At 39.8% G+C, this 20,655-nt stretch overlaps 1 protein-coding gene across 41 annotated transcripts in view; it reads left to right on the forward strand.

The window, feature by feature from the left end:
• Positions 1–20,655, forward strand: part of NRXN1 (neurexin 1) — a 1,286,326-nt gene that overhangs the window by 438,289 nt on the left and 827,382 nt on the right. For all 41 annotated transcript variants that reach the window (XM_038395424.2, XM_043511917.1, XM_043511928.1 and 38 more), the window contains one exon: positions 19,660–19,961. In XM_038395424.2, the coding sequence (XP_038251352.1) occupies positions 19,660–19,961 (302 nt within the window). The remainder of the gene's footprint in view (positions 1–19,659; positions 19,962–20,655) is intronic.

Genomic DNA, 20,655 nt, shown 5'->3' on the forward strand with positions numbered 1-20,655 from the left:
CCTGAACCTGAACTTCTAAGGATTTACCTGCTTCTATGCCCACTGAAGCCAACAGGGGCCTTAGATAAACTGTATAGCTCCTTAGTTGACCAAACTGCTATCTGCGAAATGCTATGCTTGTTTTGCAGCATATGGCTAAAACTCTTACTTGAGGTTTGAGGAGCATCTAACATAATGCAAAACAAACAAATTGCTTGATGAATACTTATAGATATGTATATTTTGTGTTTGAAATTATTTTCTTGACTTAAAAAGAAAAACCTTTAAAATGATGAGTTGAATTTTCCTGTCATACTATCTAAAGTAATTATATGAAGGATATTATCATTATAAAGTGAACTGCTCATATAAGGCTTTCCAATTTTCTTGTTAATGACACACAGCTATCTGTAGACAAAAGTCTATGTAGTGCACTCTGTTTATAGAACATTCAGTAATAATAAATGCAAATAATAATAATAATAATTAATAATAATTAATAATCAAAGCAGCCGTGTCCCCATAAACAGCAACATACTTTACCCTTTTTCCTCAATTATAAGTATTAAAACTGTTTTTCAAAGTATGTCCTGAGCCATGTCGTATTTCGGAAAATAACCCAATCTGTAATTAAATAATGGGAGGTGAAAATCAGTGAAAGAATTACATAATAAAACAATATTATAAATGGCTTAAAACTGCTTTTCTAGAGTAATAGAATTCTTTGTCACTGAGCTGTTGCTTTCTTTTAAGTTCATATGTAATCCAAATACAACTATGATTTTATTTCTTTGAATTGGGCAAGGGTTCACAAAAGTTCAAGATGGAAAGTAATGCTGAGAATAAGTAAATGAGATATTTTAATGATGTATGTGTTTTATATATATATATATATATATAATGTATATATACATATGGAAAATATTTTTTTATTTTGTAAAAAAGGAAAATTAAATCCAACAAGGTGTGGCTCAGGATTCTGGATGTCTTGTGCACCAAAATGTCTATTGGAGTCAGTTGGAGTTTTGAGTACACAAGGAATGCAGGATTTTGGGACCCTGGGTTTGCACAGAAAAGGTGAGGACATGTTTAGTGTCCTCACATGAAATAAATAATGTAGTAACAACAAAGGGTCCTACTGCACCTTTTGAGTAGAGACTATGATTATCCAACATATCTGAGACCAGGGATGAAGAAGGAGCCAATTTTGTCTCCGCAGAATTGTGTCCTGTTCCCTCATCCACTTCACAAGGCCCTCAGTTTAGGGTTTGCCCATGGGGAGAACTGGAGGTGGGGGTCAGAGACAGCTGTAGAAACAATGTTATCTCCATCATCAGCTCCACTGAATTTTTGACTAAGGTAATATTCTATCTGCTGTGTGTAGACAGAGAACTTTAGTCTCAGGGTTGTCAATCCGTTATCTTTCATGAGCACTTTGATAGAAAAGTATAATTGACTTCTCACGGTACCAAAATAAGTTATTTGCACCTCCGACGTCCTTGAGCTCATATTAGGCTGGTCTCTCTTTCAGCTTTTACTGTACATTTGCCTGAAAGCACATGTGTCATAAATATAAAGGGAAGGGTAAACATCTTTAAAATCCCTCCTGGCCAGAGGAGAAACCCTTTCACCTGTAAAGGGTTAAGAAGCTAGGATAACCTCGCTGGCACAATGACCAATGAGGAGACAAGATACTTTCAAAGCTGGCGGGGGGGGGGAGGAGAAACAAAAGGTCTGGGTCTGTCTATGTGATACTTTTGCCAGGGACAGAACAGGAATGGAGTGTTAGAACTTAGTAAGTAATCTAGCTAGATATGCATTAGATTCTGTTTGTTTAAATGGCTGAGAAAATAAGCTGCGCTGAATGGAATGGATATTCCTGTCTTTGTGTCTTTTTGGAACTTAAGGTTTTGCCTAGAGGGATTCTCTATGTTTTGAATCTAATTACCCTGTAAGGTATTTACCATCCTAATTTTACTGAGGTGATTCTTTTTACTTTTTCTTCTATTAAAATTCTTCTTTTAAGAAATGGAATGTTTTTTCATTGTTCTTAAGACCAAGGGTTTGGGTCTCGGTCACCTATGCAAATTGGTGAAGATTTTTCTCAAACCTTCCCCAGGAATGGGGGTGCAAGGTTTTGGTGATGATTTTGGGGGGAAAGACTTTTTCCAAACGGGCTCTTTCCTAATGAAATAAAACCGGTTAGACGTTTGGTGGTGGCAGTGAAAGTCCAAGGGCAAAAGGTAAAATAGTTTATACCTTGGGGAAGTTTTAACCTAACCTGGTAAAAATAAGCTTAAGAGGTTTTCATGCAGGTCCCCACATCTGTACCCTAGAGTTCAGAGTGGGGAAGGAACCCTGACAACACGTCATGGAATTCAAAATATAAATCTCATAAAAGGTTTATGTTCTGTTGACTGCTGGGGAAAAATAGCAGTATAATACAAAATTAATGGCCAAAATGTAATTCACAATGCATTCCTCATGCTTGTAATTGTAAAACACTTTTTCTTGTAATGTTGTCATTTCTGGGCATGGTGGAGCATGTTAGCCATTCAAGAATGTTTAAGGGTTTGGGGCCAAGGTAGAAAGTCCACACATCTTACGTCCTACAATATGAATGGGTGAAATAGTGTGCAAAGGACTTCTAGATCTTCTGTGCACTGTGACGTAGGGGACTCCACACAACATCTTAATAGTCAAATGTAGAAGGGGATTAAGGGAGTAGACCAGAGGAGAGGGGTCCCTTGATCTACACTCAGACAATTGTAGTGGCTGGAAATGACTGGAGAGGGGCAGGAGCTCTCCGTCCCCCGATTCCTACCTATGGGCTTGTGTGTGTAAATCACTGCTACCCCCTTGGTCCCTGTAAGTTTTGCCGCCAAAAAAAAAGGGCTGATTACTTGGTCCTTATGCAGAGGAGATTTTTGAGGGATCATGAGGGGATTGTTTTAGAAGAGCAGCAACGTCACTGTCTGCAGGTTTCTAGATTGCAGAGAGACTGTAAAAATTATTGTCATGAGCTCTTGAGGTATATTCAGTAAAGAGAAGACACCTATTTGAAAGATTCTTTTCTATATGTTGTCTGCCAAGTGACTCAGAACATTTAGTTTCAACATTTTCTTTTTCTTTTTAAAGCTTAGAGGCAGGCAGGGAGCCTGAAACTTTCCAATGGCCTTCCACAGCTCAAAGCTCATGCATTTCTGTTTTCATAACAAATCCATTCTGAAGACAAGATGCATACTCTTCCACAAGATGCATACCTTCCATACTTAGCCACTTTAATAAGTAAAATGTGGGATTTGGGAAATCCACCTGGAACAAAAGATGTTTATTTTGAGCGATTTCCCCATCCCATCCTCCAAATCTCGTCATTGCTTCCATCCTCCCTACAATAAAATGGGTTGGATGTGACTTCCTCCAGAGCCTGCCAGTGCTCCATCAGTTGGCCAGAAGGAGATGCTACAGTGCAACAAAGCACTGTGGGTGAAATGCCATCTTCACTGTAATAAATGGCAGAATACCCATTGATTTCACTGGAATTGGCTTTTCACCCTCTGTTGCATGGTCTGAGAAAGCTGCCTGCACTGATGTCAGGATTTGAATGAGGGTGCACTCTATGGCAGCATAGTATAAAACTGTTAGAGCATCATGGTAGCCCTGGGTACAACACTGGATATGATATCTAGAGCTAGAGAATGAATCCATTTAGCTTATTTTGCTTCGGAGTCTACATGATTATCACTGTTTATTTACATTGTATGTTTTCACTAGTTACATTTGTTTTAAGAGTGTATTCATAAGTCAGCTATTACAGTCTCTAAATTTGAGAATTTTAAAGCACCATGAAAACTCTCTAGTACTTATTCAGCACAAAATAATAAAGTGAGAACTTGCATGACTCTAAAGACTGAGCAGATTAATTTACGTAGTACATTTTAATTCTCTGAAGTTTGTATAGTATCATGTATGGTTTCTGTAACATCAATTAACTACATACTTTTAGTATGGAAAATAGGCAGTTCTTTGATATTAAAAAGATCTCATGCCACTTTATTAAATTTCATATATACCAAAAATAGATTACTTTATATAAGCTACAGAATATATTTTATATTTACTTTATATAAACTCCCTTCTGGCAAACAAGTGGTCCTCCAAATGTCGGATTTTTTTAACCTAAGCACACATTCAAGATTTAGATTTGCTTTGATTATATACCTTTGATTTATTATTTTGTGTGTTTCTGTGTCTGTCTTAGGCTTTTTTTTTAAGTGTCCATCTCAACACTATCTAAGCCTTGCAAAACCCATGCAATGTTTATTTTTAATAAACACATGGCTCTATGGTAAATCACATAGTAATTCTTTGAGCTTCCATATCCATCCCATATTGCTTAGCACAGTAACTGTGCAATCTAAAGCCTGATGCTTTATATATATATAGGAATATTTCCATTGACTTCAGTAAGCTTTGGCTCAGGGCCTAAGCACCAGAATTTATAAAGTGCTTAGTGTCCTCCATGCCTTGTAAGGCAGACCATATAAATGACTTTTTCTGTGGCTCATCATGTTGGAAAGACAGAGCAACTCTGGTTTGGATAGCTCTAACAACGTGTACTTACAGCTTAAGAATTACATTAGCAGTAATTTCAGGTTCAGTAAAATATACATGATAATAAATAATGAAATATGATTTTCTTCAGTTTTTAAAAACATAGTTGATGTTACAGCTTATGGACTCAGTAAAATGGAGGTTATTTTGTTAGATTATTGCACCAAAACCCAACTGTACTGTTTCTCTCCTACCTTTGTTCTACAATTTCTCCAGGGAAACTTTATTTTGTTTCAGGAGGTGTCAACTGTGCAATATTGAGGATTGATATGAGAAATATGGGATTCTTTAATGTTAAAGATTTTGCTTCACCCCAATGGCTGATTGCCACCCCTCTGCATGGCTCTGCTCTGATCCTCTCCACCGGCCTCCCTGCTGACCTCTTGCCCCGCCTCTCCACCAGCTGTCCACTCACCAAGATGTCTTCAGCCCCCCAACTTAACACAGCTCTTAGTGAGTTAAGCTATTAGTGGGGAAGCCTCACTGCTAGTGCACACTAAGCAGTCTCTTGCATTAGATACACTGTCTCAAAGTAGGTCTGATACTTAGACCTAGATATCAGTGACCTCAGCTCTACAGCATGTAACAATTCTCTCAATTGCATCTGAATTAGCTCTTTTATTATACCATGAAGAAAGGAATGATCAAATGGTGCCTGAGGTCCTTAAACAGCACCCACACCCCCAGGTACAAGTACCTATCCCCACCCTTTCTCAACTTATTGGTATTTGGTATTTGGAACCCATGTCCCCTGCCTAGCGAATGCCATTCAGTTGAGGGTGAGTCCCTCCATTGGGGTATGTCAGGTACAGTCCTGCTGCCCTCAGTTCACACAACAAGGATAACAATCCTTTATTACTCCTGCCCCAATAACAAGGAGACTGGGGATCCAACACCAACCACAAGTGATCATTTGCGCAAGCAATCCCATCATGCTGAACACCTATGCAAAGTGCGTGTGTCCATGCAAATGAGATCAGCTTCTGAAGTCTTTTTCCACAGCTCACCACTAGATGTCAGGGGAGAGCTCATTCAGGCTCTTCTGACATAAGCAAAAGATGGAAAAGGCCAGTGCCCACTGAAGTACACAGAAACACTCTTTAAAAGATGAAGTAAAGAGCTGTACAGATGAAGCCATTTGCAGTGTGCAATAAGTGTTTTTTTTAGTTCGGTCTACAAAACTTGTGTTCCTGAATGTCTTCTATTGGCACCGTAACTATTAACTAATATTTACGTATTTAACAGATAAAGAGCTGTTTAGTAACAACTCCTGCCCATTTACGTGTTCATTAGATTGCCCTAATGTAGTTTTTTGAAGTTCTGTACTAGCAGGGATATCCCAGCCTAGTTATGACAGTTGAATAGGACTCATTTCATAGTGCTAGTGAGATTATGTTTATGTTTCCTTTGTGTTTTACATTTTTCCATCTTCTGTTAGTGGAATATCTCTGAATGAAGCTTCCTTTGTAGAGGGAGAAGAAAGAGAGGCTGCTTATCATGTTGCTGTAAAATCAGTTTGTTTTTTGTCACCAGCTGCTGATTAGAGATGGAAGAAAAATGCTCAGTTTCTGGGTTGTTCTTGGAGAACTTCAAGAAATGAAGGAACCAATACTGTTTGGTGCTGAAGCCTTCCAAACCATTATTTTCAAGAGGAGTTGAGGATTAGCACCTTGTATGAGGAGCTCAGCGCTCTGCCCTAAAGTCCTGAATCAAAGCCCATTGAAACCAATGGGAAGACTGATTTCAGTGGGGTCAAATCCAAAAGACTTGGTTTTGCTTCCACTGAATTCAGTGATAAAAGCCTCACTGACTTAAATAGGAAGTGGATCAGGTTCTAAGTGAGCAGATGGGAAATGTACCCTTCTCTTCACTACAGGATGTTAATTAATAAAACATGTTTACCTTCTGAGACCTTTGTGGTATAAATGGATCAGGTATCTTGTTTGTTCGCAAGCAGCTCTTTTACTTAACAATTTCTGTTCAGTGAACCTACAGTGCATCTGCATCAAAGTGTAGCCACTAGATCATATTCTGGTTAGTGTCATAATCACACATGTATTACGACATGTATTTCCTTTGAACTGTATTTAATGATCAGTGGGTCAGGGAAGCATCCAGTGCAGAGAGAGCACCCTGGAGTGGGGACATCTTAGACCCTAAGTGATTACAATAAGGTTGGGGGTCGACCCACCCGGAATCCTGGGCCCAGCCTTGTTGGCGTTACAAGGCGTCTGCCACATGGGAGAGTGGAAGGGGAGCCCTTGAGGTCGGGCAGGCCTCTGGATAAAAGAAGTGGGAGAGAGGAATCAGGATCCTTTCCCTAGCCCATTTCACCAGGATAGTGCATAAGCCAGGAAAGTTCCCCACAATAGCAGGACCATTCCCCGCTTACAAGTAGTAACTCAATCCAAGTCAATGTGCCAATAGTCACACCATAGGTGTAAGTCCCTGTTTCTTTTTTACAATTAAATATATGTATATACAGCAACATAAAACCCATCACATTTCCTTTAAGCCTCTCAATAAGGCAGAAGTGGGGCAAACTATGGCCCGCAGGCAACATGCGGCCCGCAGGATCCCCTGCCTGGCTCCTGGGCTCCCAGTTGGGGAGGCTAGCCCTCACCCCTCTCCTGCTGTCCCCCCTCCCCGCAGCTATGCTGCCCTGTGGGCAGCACTCTGGCCTACCACTCCGGTCGGGCAGCGTGGCGGTGTGGCTGGCTCTGGCATGGTAAGGGGGTGGGGAGCTGGGGGGTTGGATAAGGGGCAGGGGGTCCCCAGGGCAGACAGGGAGCAGGGAGAGTTGGATGGGGGTGGGGTCCTGGGGGGCGGTTAGGGGTAGGGGGTCCTGGGAGGAGGCAGTCAGGAGTCAAGGAGCAGGGGGGGTTGGATGGGTCGGGGGTTCTGAGGAGGGTGCAAAGTGGGAGGGGGTGGATAGGAGGTGGGGGCCAGGCTGTTTGGGGAGGCACAGCCTTCCCTACCCAGCCCTCCATACAGTTGCAATACCTTGATGTGCCCCTCGAGCCAAAAAGTTTGCCCACCCCTGCACTAAGGGCTTGGTTTGGTTAAACTCCTGAGGTGGTTGCTTTCTGAGGCACAGCAGACAATTTAATAAGCCATTTTTTGTTTTGTTTAAGAAAGGAAAGTAGACAGTTCACTCCTTTAAAATGTTGGTCCCCAGCGAACAGATCTGTCATCTTGTCAAAGAGAGGAGAGTCTGTCAGAAAGCATCTCCCTCATGCCCCTGTTGCTATTTGGAAACTTCAAGGCTGTGTTGTGGTTCATATTTTTTCTCTCTCTTTCTGCAGAGCCTTTTTTATATACTTTAATTTTAATATTGCATAATTTTTGTTCATTTCCCTCCCCTTTGGTTTAGTATTTATTTTCTATAACCAACATTTTGTTTGTAATGTCAGTTTATTACCTACTGTATGTTTAAGAAAAAGAACATCCATTTATTCAATTTTCATGAAAAAAGAAATGTATTTCACACAGGGTGGATTTGATTTAAATCATAATTTAAATAATTTAAATCACTAGTCAGGAAGACTCGATTTAATCATGGATTTCTACATAAAAGTGCATTCTTATTGGTTGTTATAACCTTGATACATATTCTTCACAACTCGTAGATAATGTTGGTTTCATTTTTAGAAGGTACACGCTAAATTTTGAAGTGATTTCTTTTGAAAAATTTTCAGATTAGTTTTACACTATATCAGAAAATGAATGATTGTTTGGTTATTTCATTTACCAAAGGGAATTGAAGCAGATATTTATGAAGTCATTGGGAGGTGAACTATCTCCAATTCAACAGGTTAATCATTAATATTTGGAGGATTTTCTTGCTATGCAGTATTAGGAGGAGAACGTCACCAGACAAACATTTAAATTGTTTTATTTAACTAAAACAACAACATTAAGTATTCTGGATTTTTTTCTTTGACAGCAAACACATATTTTAACAAAACAAGCCTATGAATTTTTGAATTTAGTTAAACATTCATGTTTTTAAAATTGGGTTTGTTTTTGTTAAAATTGTTTTTAACTAAAATAGTTAAATGAAATATTAAAAACAAAATTAAATCAACTACGTCAGGCAGGTCAACATGAGAAACTTAAAATATTGGCTTCTGTAGCTAACTCAGTCATCTACACCTTCATTTTCCTGTTTCTTCATAACCTGGAAAAGAAAAACAAGCTTTTCTGCTTTCTCAATTTGGAATGAATTAGTCCGAAGGAAGAAAATATTCTTCCTACACCGGCAGAAGAAGCTACTGCTGTTAAAAGTGAGATTATCACTTCAGCAATCTCTGAATCCAAGTGCTTAAGTGACTTCCACCAGTTTACTGTTGTGACTTTCTCTAAAACATCATCAGCAAACATATATTTCTTGAATAGTTCTTATTCCCAAACTGGATCGCTTTTATGGCCTGCTGCTATTATAGGTTTTCCCTTCTAGTGAGAGAATGGTACAGTAGATCTCAAATCAATGAAGGCTGCGCTCAGAAAGACCTCAAGACTTCTGGAAAATGCTGCTCAAACAGTTTCACGTTTGTTTCTACTGCCTGTCCCTCCCTTCTCATAGTTATCTCCAGGCTTCTTCTCCTTGTCCAGATCTTTTCCACCCCCAATAATCTTCTATTCATTGAACTTTTTGAAACTTTGCACTTTTAGAGAGAGGTAAGGGATGGACTCTCTGTACACAAGTTTGCAGAGGGACAATAGAGTTGAGGTCTGTTATTTCTCATCTCTATATTATTTATTTATTTTAAAACAGTTTTTCTGTTAACAGGCATGTTATCTCTAGAGACACAAATCCAGTTTGGAACTGCAAAACTAAGCATCTCTGATGGTATCTTCTAGACTGAGTCCCATTGGGTAGATAGAAAGATTAACCTAAATAATCTATACAGACACCCCTGGAACCCATAAGATTGGATCCCTAATCCATGAACTATTGAAACTCATTTACAAAACTTTTCTTAAACATTACATGAATATATTGTCTCACACTATAGAATTAGAATTTATAATCCCTATTCCATGATGAGATAACTTTGAGCTATAATGTATCTTAATTAAAACTATCTTTAGATAGTTTTTTTTCTCAAAAAGCATTTTACCAAAACAATCCAATTTAAATTAAAAAAACCTCTTTAAATTTAAAAAAAATCTGATTTTTTTTATTTGTTTTAAAGATCTTTATCCACCCTGATTTCACATCAAGGTAATTCATTAATGATCTGTTAACAAATATGGAATCCTATTCTGGTCCATGCTTTAAGAAAAGTGAAATAGCATAAGAAGCAGGGTTAGTTAGATTTTCAAACAAGTTTTGCTATCACATACTTCATTATTTTCCTGAAATGTATGTATCAGAACATTCCTATTACATCAATGAAAGTCAACATCATAAATCAGCTACTGGGTCAGGTTCAGTCCTGCCTTATTTGGATCATCTGCTTACATAAAGCAGGTTACAGAGTCCCTTTCAGCAAAAAGCTTCATTAGCACACATATTATTTAGTTCTGCCTTCAAACTAAATCTACCCTAACTTGTTAGAACCTCTGTGGGGAGTGCAGCAGTGTAAACAGACATGGCAGCTCTCACTGTTTCAGAGGTTGCTATTTGTTAGGCTAGTGGACAGAAGTCCATCCTGCCGTAGTTACTAACAAAAACAGAAAGATTGAAGATTTAATCCATGAGAGGAACAGGTAAGATTTGTTCTTTTTTACTTAAAGGTGTGGAGTTCTGCAACAGTAATACCATTTGGCAGCTGTCACATCATTATTCTTGCAGCAACTGTTTCCAAAAATATGCAATTTATTTTGTAATTAAGCCTAACTGGTGTTGACACACATTTTTTGCTTCACACATGAACATAAAATATTCACTGTATTTACTTGTAACTTTGGAGCTATGAGTAGAGTTATATTCTAGGTTTATGGCCTTATAACTGGAACACCAAGCCCAGGGACCAGGAACATTTGGGTGCTCCAATGAAGGATATGGGAAATGGATCTTACACCATTGTATTGTGTTTTGCATTTCCACACTCAGGAAAATTAGATGATGGATGTTAAGACATTGGCACTGCTTCATCCTCTGTATAATGCATCTTCATCACTGGCTCAAAATGTTTATAAAAAAGCAGCCATCAAAAAAAACCTAGCACCACATTCATTGCTTTTGATTCAGAACACATACAAAGGACAACATGGTATGTAGTCTGTTACATGGAGGGAGGAATTGTGATATTCCTGTAAAGCTGTATTAGTGCAGTTGAACAAAAATTATTAAGACTATCTATTGTTAACGTCTGATCATTGATGTCATTACCTGGAAGTGTTGCAGAATTCATTATAGAAAACTCAAGGAATGGGAACAAATTCAGAAACCCAAACTGAGTTCTGTTGAGTGCATAATCCATTGTGGTATTGATTGAGGAAGAAGCTGCAGAAGAATAAGAATTCAGAGAATTCTTTCAGTGATTTTACTGAAAGGTCATCCGATGGGACACATTAAATAGATGTTTGTCAGTCATGGCTGCACTGATTTGACCTTTCCAATGACAATTCAAGCTGCTTTTTCCAATAATGAGGTGTAGAGTTGCTGATTTGGCTTTTTATTTTCTTCCTCAAGAAAAATGCCATTAAATTAAGATTTAGTCTTGTATATTTCAAGAAGGGTGTCAAGGTTCCTTCCCCACTCTGAACTCTAGGGTACAGATGTGGGGACCTGCATGAAAAACTGCCTAAGTTTATTTTTACCAGCTTAGGTTAAAACTCCCCCAAGATACAAACTATTTTACCTTTTTCCCTTGGACTTTATTGTTGCCACCACCATGTGTCTAACAAATATATAACAGGGAAAGAGCCCGCTTGGAAACGTCTTTCCCCAAAAAATCCTCCCAAACCCTACACCCCCTTTCCTGGGGAAGGCTTGATAAAAATCCTCACCAATTTGCATAGGTGAACACAGACCCAAACCCTGGGATCTTAAGAACAATGAAAAAGCAATCAGGTTCTTAAAAGAAGAATTTTAATTGAAGAAAAAGTAAAAAACTCACCTCTGTAAAATCAGGATGGTAAATACCTTACAGGGTAATCAGATTCAAAACACAGAGAATTCCTCTAGGCAAAACCTTAAGTTCCAAAAAGACACAAAAACAGGAATATCCATTCCATTCAGCACAGCTTATTTTATCAGCCATTTAAACAAACCAGAATCTAATGCATATCTAGCTAGATTACTTACTAAGTTCTAAGACTCCATTCCTTTTCTGTTCCCGGCAAAAGCCTCACACAGACCGAGAGAGAGAGCTTTTGTTTCTCCCCCCCTCCAGCTTTGAAAATATCTTGTCTCCTCATTGGTCATTTTGGTCAGGTGTCAGCAAGGTTATCCTAGCTTCTTAACCCTTTACGAATGAAAGGGTTTTTCCTCTGGCCACGAGGGATTTTAAAGGTGTTTACCCTTCCCTTTATATTTATGACAAAGGACATGATAGACACAAAAACCATTAGCCTTCTGAAAAGCTTTTCCAAATCTGTGTAAACTGTGGATCTGTTTACAGTATTAGAGTATAGAGATTTTTTCAGCATTACAAGTTCAAATGAATACCCTTACCTTTTTTCTGCTCACCTTTTCGTGTGTGTGTGTGTGTGTTTGTACGTGAAATATATTATACCATTTGATAGAAGTAGTTTGCAGTGTGTAGGGTGCACCCATACACTGTACTGTATGCCTGGCCAGTTTACATCTTATAAAATATTATTAGTAAAATAATATGTTCATCTTATATCCACATCTCTGCATGGGATCAATTTATCAGCCAGTCTGAGCTCTATAAGCACAACTTTGTGGAACATGTAAATAGATGTATACATAAGAGACAGGTAGTCTTTGTAAAATCTGCCCTGACTGTATCTGGTCCCATACACCTTACCCAGGAAATTCTCTGGACTCTGAAGAGAAAGAATAATGTTGCTGTCCCCAGTTCTCTCAGACTGATGTTCTCGGCACAAAGTCTGCATCCATAGGGATGATGGCAGGCCCAGTTGTGATAGGGTCCTCCTTGTAAAAATGAGCATTCCCATTCGTATTGACTGTTAGCCCTTGTCCATGAAGGTGATTTGGGCTTCTTCTATGGATGTATTAACTCTCTGGGCTTTATAGCCCTGTACATTTTTTTTCTTACCAAAACCACCTATTTCATGATGCATTTCTCCATTTATCAGTGAATGCCTGGCATAGGAAGCAACCATTGTGACAAACACAATCAAATGGTATCTGTCTGAAATGGAGGAAATATTATGCCCAGTTTGGAAGTTCATACTATGTAGATCTGACTCCATATTTGACAAAGGCTCTCCAGGAAGGCAAAATTAGCCTTGGAGAGGACTCTGCCATATGCACAATAACCAGAAATATGCATGAGCTTCAGATGGATCCTCATGCCCTTACTCATGTCCTTGTAGGACTTGTCCATCATCACATGGGATTTGGTTTGCCTCCTTATTTCTGCAGACACTGACCAATACGTAACAAAATTTTGCTTCTTCCTTAATCTATACAGTGAGGCAGTGTGTCTGTATCACCCACACTGGGACAGGAAATGAGCTAAACCTACCTATTTTTTATAAAAAGAAAAGGAGTACTTGTGGCACCTTAGAGACTAAAAAATTTATCTGAGCTTAAGCTTTTGTGAGGTACAGCTCACTTCATCGATGAAGTGAGCTGTAAGGAATGCATCCGATGAAGTGAGCTGTAGCTCACGAAAGCTTATGCTCAAATAAATGTGTTAGTCTCTAAGGTGCCACAAGTACTCCTTTTCTTTTTGCGAATAAAAACTAACATGGCTGCTACTCTGAAACGTATATTTTATAGTTGCTATTACTGTAGTATCTGAGCACCTCACAATCTGGAATGTAGTTATCCTCTTGAAACCAATGTTCGGTAGGCAAGTAGTAGGTTTCAGAGTAGCAGCCATGTTAGTCTGTATTTGCAAAAAGAAAAGGAGTACTTGTGGCACCTTAGAGACTAACAAATTTATTAGAGCATAAGCTTTCGTGAGCTACAGCTCACTTCATCGGATGCATTTGGTGGAAATTTTCCACCAAATGCATCCGATGAAGTGAGCTGTAGCTCACGAAAGCTTATGCTCTAATAAATTTGTTAGTCTCTAAGGTGCCACAAGTACTCCTTTTCTTTAGGCAAGTAGTAGTATCCCTGCTTTACAAGTGGGGAACTGATGCACAGAGAGATTAAGGGCTAGATTTACAAAGGGACTTAGATACCTAACTGCCACTTCCAGTGATTAAATCCCAGAATAAGGCCCCATTGGGATTCACACAGGCCATCTCAGCAGCTTCTGAACACCATATACATTTTTGCAGTGTAAATTCCCACACTTCTACCTGTATGCGTGTACAGTGCAGACCCACACCGGGCAGCATGGTTCTTAAGCACCAGAGAGATGTACAAATGGGGAAAAGATTGGCATTCCTCCACCTAACTCATCTGTGGGCTTTGTGCCCACCTACTGGATCAGGCCCAATAGGTGAAATACATAAAATGCCCCTCCCACCAAGGGAGGCGAGCTGGATGAGGATCTCCCCCATAATTTTTATCCCAGTGATTACGGTACTCAGCAGAGATATGGGAGACCATTAGATCAATTCCCCCCTCCACCTGAGAGAAAAAAAGGGATTTGAGCAGAGATCTGCCACCTCTCAATTGCACAGAAGGTGAGATCAGATCAGTGATCAGAAGAGAATGGGTTAACAACACTTTCCTGAGCTGATGCCATTCGCAAAGCGGGGTGACTTCCATTTTCAATAGAGTGGACGGCAGATTGTTGGGATAGAGAGGACTAAGGAAGTTGCCCCAAAGAATTCTGGGATACTTCCGGCTGACTTCCGGGACCAGAGTCAAGCACGGCTGCATCTACACTGCAAAGCAATAGGGCTCGGACCCTAGGCCCTGTTTTAACTTGAACTTGGACCCACCAACCCTGCAGGGACTTGGGACCATTGGACTGAGCCCTGGATTAGCATAATTGGAGTATAGATGCAAGGGAGGGTTAGGCTTGAGCCCAGGCTCAAACACAGGCTTACATTGTAGTATAGACATACTCTAAGAAGGGCAGGGCTTAGGCCTTCTCCTCAATGTCTCCCATTGGCTACCTTAGGCAGGAGCTTCCTAGTGTGCTGGCTTTTATGAATTCCATTTGGAGGTGACTACCTCTCCCCATTCATTGTATAGAGAGCCGAGATGTCTAACTCAGGTTTTATCAATCCCAGCAATTTTTTAGGTGCCTAAAAGTTAGGCCTAATTTGCTTTGTGAATCTAGCCCTAAGTGACTTGCCCAAGGCCCCAAAGAAAGTTGATCATGCAGCAGGACATTGAACCTCGATCCCTCAAGTTCTAACACACTAACCACTGCACCCTCCTGAGCTCCCAATGAACTACCGAATGACCTAGTCAAAGCTGGTCTTTTGTAAAAGAATGTGTGGGACATGCCAGCACTATTTATCTATGGAAGGAAGGATAGTATTATGGAGGAGGCACAGAACAGGGAGTCCTGAGACTCAGCTTCAGTTTCTGGCTCTACCACAGACTTCCTGCATGTATTTGGGCAGTTCACTTAGAACCTAATTTTCAGAAAAAGTGAAACCCCAATCTTTGGTCTCTACAGTTAGGCAATGCAAACTCAAGTTTGGCCTTTAATCACTGTGTGTTACAGGTTTTATCTACAAAAGCGGGTGATACCTGCCCCACAGATGTCTTCTGAAGCTAAGTTAATTAACTTTAATAAAGTTATTTGAGAACTCTGGATAGAACGTTCTATATAGGTGCAAATATTGTTTTGTTTTGAAGTTGATAGGCCATCAAAGTGAATAGTTAATGTGCAGCCTCTGTGAGACTTCTCTTGAGAGCCACTCCTCTCCCCCAAATAATAGTAAATGTTTATGTGTTTATGTAATGGCAAAGTGGAAGAATGGTGGGGAGAGTTTTTAATTGCATTGTATTACCTCCTGTGATGCAATTGGCCTTTCCTGTTGTTGTAAGAGATAGCCAAACCATCTGTTACTGTAGCACCAGAACAGTGAAAGCATTTTCTTTGATTACTGCAGACTTCTCCCTTTAGAAAGTATGGTGTTCAATCCCAGACAGGTTTTTTTTTTTAAGTGAAATTTTTCTCTTGAGAAGGATATTATTCTTTTCTCCTCTGTATCATACACCTAGCCTGTTGAGATATATTAGGGTCTTCTCTGAAGGAATTTTGGAGTACAAATGACAATTTGTCATTGAAGTAAAAGGGGCTGGCTTGATATGGAAAACAATGTTAAATCTTCTGAACCTGTTTTTCCACTGCATTGCAACTAGTGCAAAGTGGATGTAAAACATTACCATATTAGACTTCTGCTCTCATTTAGACAATGAGATGTTTTACACCTGCTTTGAACTAACTTTGAACTGGTGTAAATGACTTTACAAGGGGAAAGGGAGTAGAGAATCATAGCATGAAATTCTGTCTCTAATTAAATCCATGTCACAAGTCCCATTGATTTTAACAAGGCCAAGATCCCACCATAGTTTCTAGTAGTGTGAATGAATAGTACCTTAGAAGTGTATAATATTTTTCTCTAATATATTGTCTACACTGCGGAAATGCATTCTAGAAAACATGTTCCCTAGCATATCTTCACTAGCATGATGCTAAACACAATTTAGGGACAGTCATGTTTAAAAGCTTGGTACCTGGTCGTGGGGAAGATCTTAGCATTTAACCAAGCAAATGTGTTTCTGAACATAGCTTGTCTCTTTGTACGCTAGGTGCTTAGTTGTGTTCAAAATTATTAATCAAATGTCATTAACATTATCTAACCTGATACTGTTTCCCCAGTTTTCAGAGTAGCAGCCGTGTTAGTCTGTATTCGCAAAAAGAAAAGGAGTACTTGTGGCACCTTAGAGACTAACAAATTTATTAGAGCATAAGCTTTCGTGAGCTACAGCTCACTTCATCGGATGCATTTGGTGGAAAAAACAGAGGAGAGATTTATATACACACACACAGAGAACATGAAACAATGGGTTTATCATACACACTGTAAGGAGAGTGATCACTTAAGATAAGCCATCACCAACAGCAGGGGGGGGGAAGGAGGAAAACCTTTCATGGTGACAAGCAGGTAGGCTAATTCCAGCAGTTAACAAGAATATCAGAGGAACAGTGGGGGGTGGGGTGGGAGGGAGAAATACCATGGGGAAATAGTTTTACTTTGTGTAATGACTCATCCATTCCCAGTCTCTATTCAAGCCTAAGTTAATTGTATCCAGTTTGCAAATTAATTCCAATTCAGCAGTCTCTCGTTGGAGTCTGTTTTTGAAGCTTTTTTGTTGAAGTATAGCCACTCTTAGGTCTGTGATCGAGTGACCAGAGAGATTGAAGTGTTCTCCAACTGGTTTTTGAATGTTATAATTCTTGACGTCTGATTTGTGTCCATTCATTCTTTTACGTAGAGACTGTCCAGTTTGGCCAATGTACATGGCAGAGGGGCATTGCTGGCACATGATGGCATATATCACATTGGTAGATGCGCAGGTGAACGAGCCTCTGATAGTGTGGGTGATGTGATTAGGCCCTATGATGGTATCCCCTGAATAGATATGTGGACAGAGTTGGCAACGGGCTTTGTTGCAAGGATAGGTTCCTGGGTTAGTGGTTCTGTTGTGTGGTGTGTGGTTGCTGGTGAGTATTTGCTTCAGATTGGGGGGCTGTCTGTAAGCAAGGACTGGTCTGTCTCCCAAGATCTGAGAGAGCGATGGCTCGTCCTTCAGGATAGGTTGTAGATCCTTGATGATGCGTTGGAGAGGTTTTAGTTGGGGGCTGAAGGTGATGGCTAGTGGCGTTCTGTTGTTTTCTTTGTTGGGCCTGTCCTGTAGTAGGTGACTTCTGGGTATTCTTCTGGCTCTGTCAATCTGTTTCTTCACTTCAGCAGGTGGGTATTGTAGTTGTAGGAATGCATGATAGAGATCTTGTAGGTGTTTGTCTCTGTCTGAGGGGTTGGAGCAAATGCGGTTATATCGTAGCGCTTGGCTGTAGACAATGGATCGAGTAGTATGATCTGGATGAAAGCTAGAGGCATGTAGGTAGGAATAGCGGTCAGTAGGTTTCCGATATAGGGTGGTGTTTATGTGACCATCGCTTATTAGCACCGTAGTGTCCAGGAAGTGGATCTCTTGTGTGGACTGGTCCAGGCTGAGGTTGATGGTGGGATGGAAATTGTTGAAATCATGGTGGAATTCCTCAAGAGCTTCTTTTCCATGGGTCCAGATGATGAAGATGTCATCAATGTAGCGCAAGTAGAGTAGGGGCATTAGGGGACGAGAGCTGAGGAAGCGTTGTTCTAAGTCAGCCATAAAAATGTTGGCATACTGTGGGGCCATGCGGGTACCCATCGCAGTGCCGCTGATTTGAAGGTATACATTGTCACCAAATGTGAAATAGTTATGGGTCAGGACAAAGTCACAAAGTTCTGCCACCAGGTTAGCCGTGACAGTATCGGGGATACTGTTCCTGACGGCTTGTAGTCCATCTTTGTGTGGAATGTTGGTGTAGAGGGCTTCTACATCCATAGTGGCTAGGATGGTGTTTTTAGGAAGATCACCAATGCATCATCAAGGATCTACAACCTATCCTGAAGGACGAGCCATCGCTCTCTCAGATCTTGGGAGACAGACCAGTCCTTGCTTACAGACAGCCCCCCAATCTGAAGCAAATACTCACCAGCAACCACACACCACACAACAGAACCACTAACCCAGGAACCTATCCTTGCAACAAAGCCCGTTGCCAACTCTGTCCACATATCTATTCAGGGGATACCATCATAGGGCCTAATCACATCAGCCACACTATCAGAGGCTCGTTCACCTGCGCATCTACCAATGTGATATATGCCATCATGTGCCAGCAATGCCCCTCTGCCATGTACATTGGCCAAACTGGACAGTCTCTACGTAAAAGAATGAATGGACACAAATCAGACGTCAAGAATTATAACATTCAAAAACCAGTTGGAGAACACTTCAATCTCTCTGGTCACTCGATCACAGACCTAAGAGTGGCTATACTTCAACAAAAAAGCTTCAAAAACAGACTCCAACGAGAGACTGCTGAATTGGAATTAATTTGCAAACTGGATACAATTAACTTAGGCTTGAATAGAGACTGGGAATGGATGAGTCATTACACAAAGTAAAACTATTTCCCCATGGTATTTCTCCCTCCCACCCCACCCCCCCCACTGTTCCTCTGATATTCTTGTTAACTGCTGGAATTAGCCTACCTGCTTGTCACCATGAAAGGTTTTCCTCCTTCCCCCCCCCTGCTGTTGGTGATGGCTTATCTTAAGTGATCACTCTCCTTACAGTGTGTATGATAAACCCATTGTTTCATGTTCTCTGTGTGTGTGTATATAAATCTCTCCTCTGTTTTTTCCACCAAATGCATCCGATGAAGTGAGCTGTAGCTCACGAAAGCTTATGCTCTAATAAATTTGTTAGTCTCTAAGGTGCCACAAGTACTCCTTTTCTTTTTGTTTCCCCAGTATAGACCTGGCCACTGTAAGTTCCTTCAGTAATATTTAGGGCTTGTCTGCAAAGAGACATTCAGAAAAGTTAAGGTGAATCCTCTTGGGAGGATTAAGTCAGAATGAACTAAGGCCACTTCCCTCCTGAATGAAAGCATACACAAGAGGGTTTAATGTGCTTTAATTTATGTGAATTGACTTCGCAACTTTAGTTGATTCACTTTAGCTTTCTGGGGTGTCCCTGTATAGAGAAGACCTTAGAAAAGTAATTTAATTTGAATGAAATGCTTGATTGGTCTGTTTTTGTTGGCTTCTTAATGGATTTTAAGCATTGTAAACACCCAGTGCTCTGTGTGATATAATATTTATTGTTGATGACACTAAAGTTAACTACAAAAAAGGCTGCTTTTCATGAATTTTATTTTTAAGTTCCAGGGATTTTAAATCTTTTTTCCTTTTATTTGTCAGGAAAAGAAGAATATATTGCAACATTCAAGGGATCGGAATATTTCTGCTATGATTTGTCCCAGAATCCCATACAGAGTAGCAGTGATGAAATAACTCTGTCATTTAAAACTCTTCAGAGGAATGGACTAATGCTTCATACAGGAAAATCTGCTGATTATGTCAATCTTGCACTGAAAAATGGAGCTGTCTCGTTGGTCATTAATTTGGGCTCAGGGGCCTTTGAAGCACTGGTGGAACCTGTGAATGGGAAATTTAATGACAATGCCTGGCATGATGTGAAAGTAACCAGGAATCTGCGTCAGGTAACAGTACAATGGATACAAGAATAACTGACTGTTTCTGCTACAGCTAAATGTGTGATGCTTTGAAATCTGAATAGTGTGACATTGGATGTTTAGTTGGCATTTAAAAATATCTTTTTATTTACACACACAGGGATATTCCTGCCACACTTGAGCAGGGGCATATCTAGAAAGTAGTGGGGGCAAGAGGCTGTTTAAATGAGACAGTATTACAGTCAGATATTTCAAAAGACTTCAGGTATCATGCACATATTTTTCTTGTACAATTTTCTGCCCTTACAGTTTTATATTAGTCACTATTACATGCTGATAATTGTCCACAGGGCATGTATTTCTGTAGCTGAATCACAGCTCTTTAGTTTAAAGAAACTTTTAATCTATTCTGCCCCCCCCTCAAAAAAGTGGACAGTAGATTTCATTCTCAAAATAACCCTCATACATTTTTGGTGGCATTTTCTGTCTCATAGCCACGTCTAACTGAACAAAAACAGCAACAACAACAACAACAAAACCTTGTAGGCTACAATTCATTAGTAAAATGCATATCTATATTGGGGTCTTTTTGTATTTTGGTAGTTAATCCTTGGGGGATGGAATGAAATTCCAAGTTTGTGTATACACTATATAAACTTATTTATTACATATATTAATGCCACATATATGCATACTATATATATATACACACAGTGTATGC

Source organism: Dermochelys coriacea, chromosome 3, assembly GCF_009764565.3.
Source record: "Dermochelys coriacea isolate rDerCor1 chromosome 3, rDerCor1.pri.v4, whole genome shotgun sequence".
Taxonomy (NCBI): Eukaryota; Metazoa; Chordata; order Testudines; family Dermochelyidae; genus Dermochelys; species Dermochelys coriacea.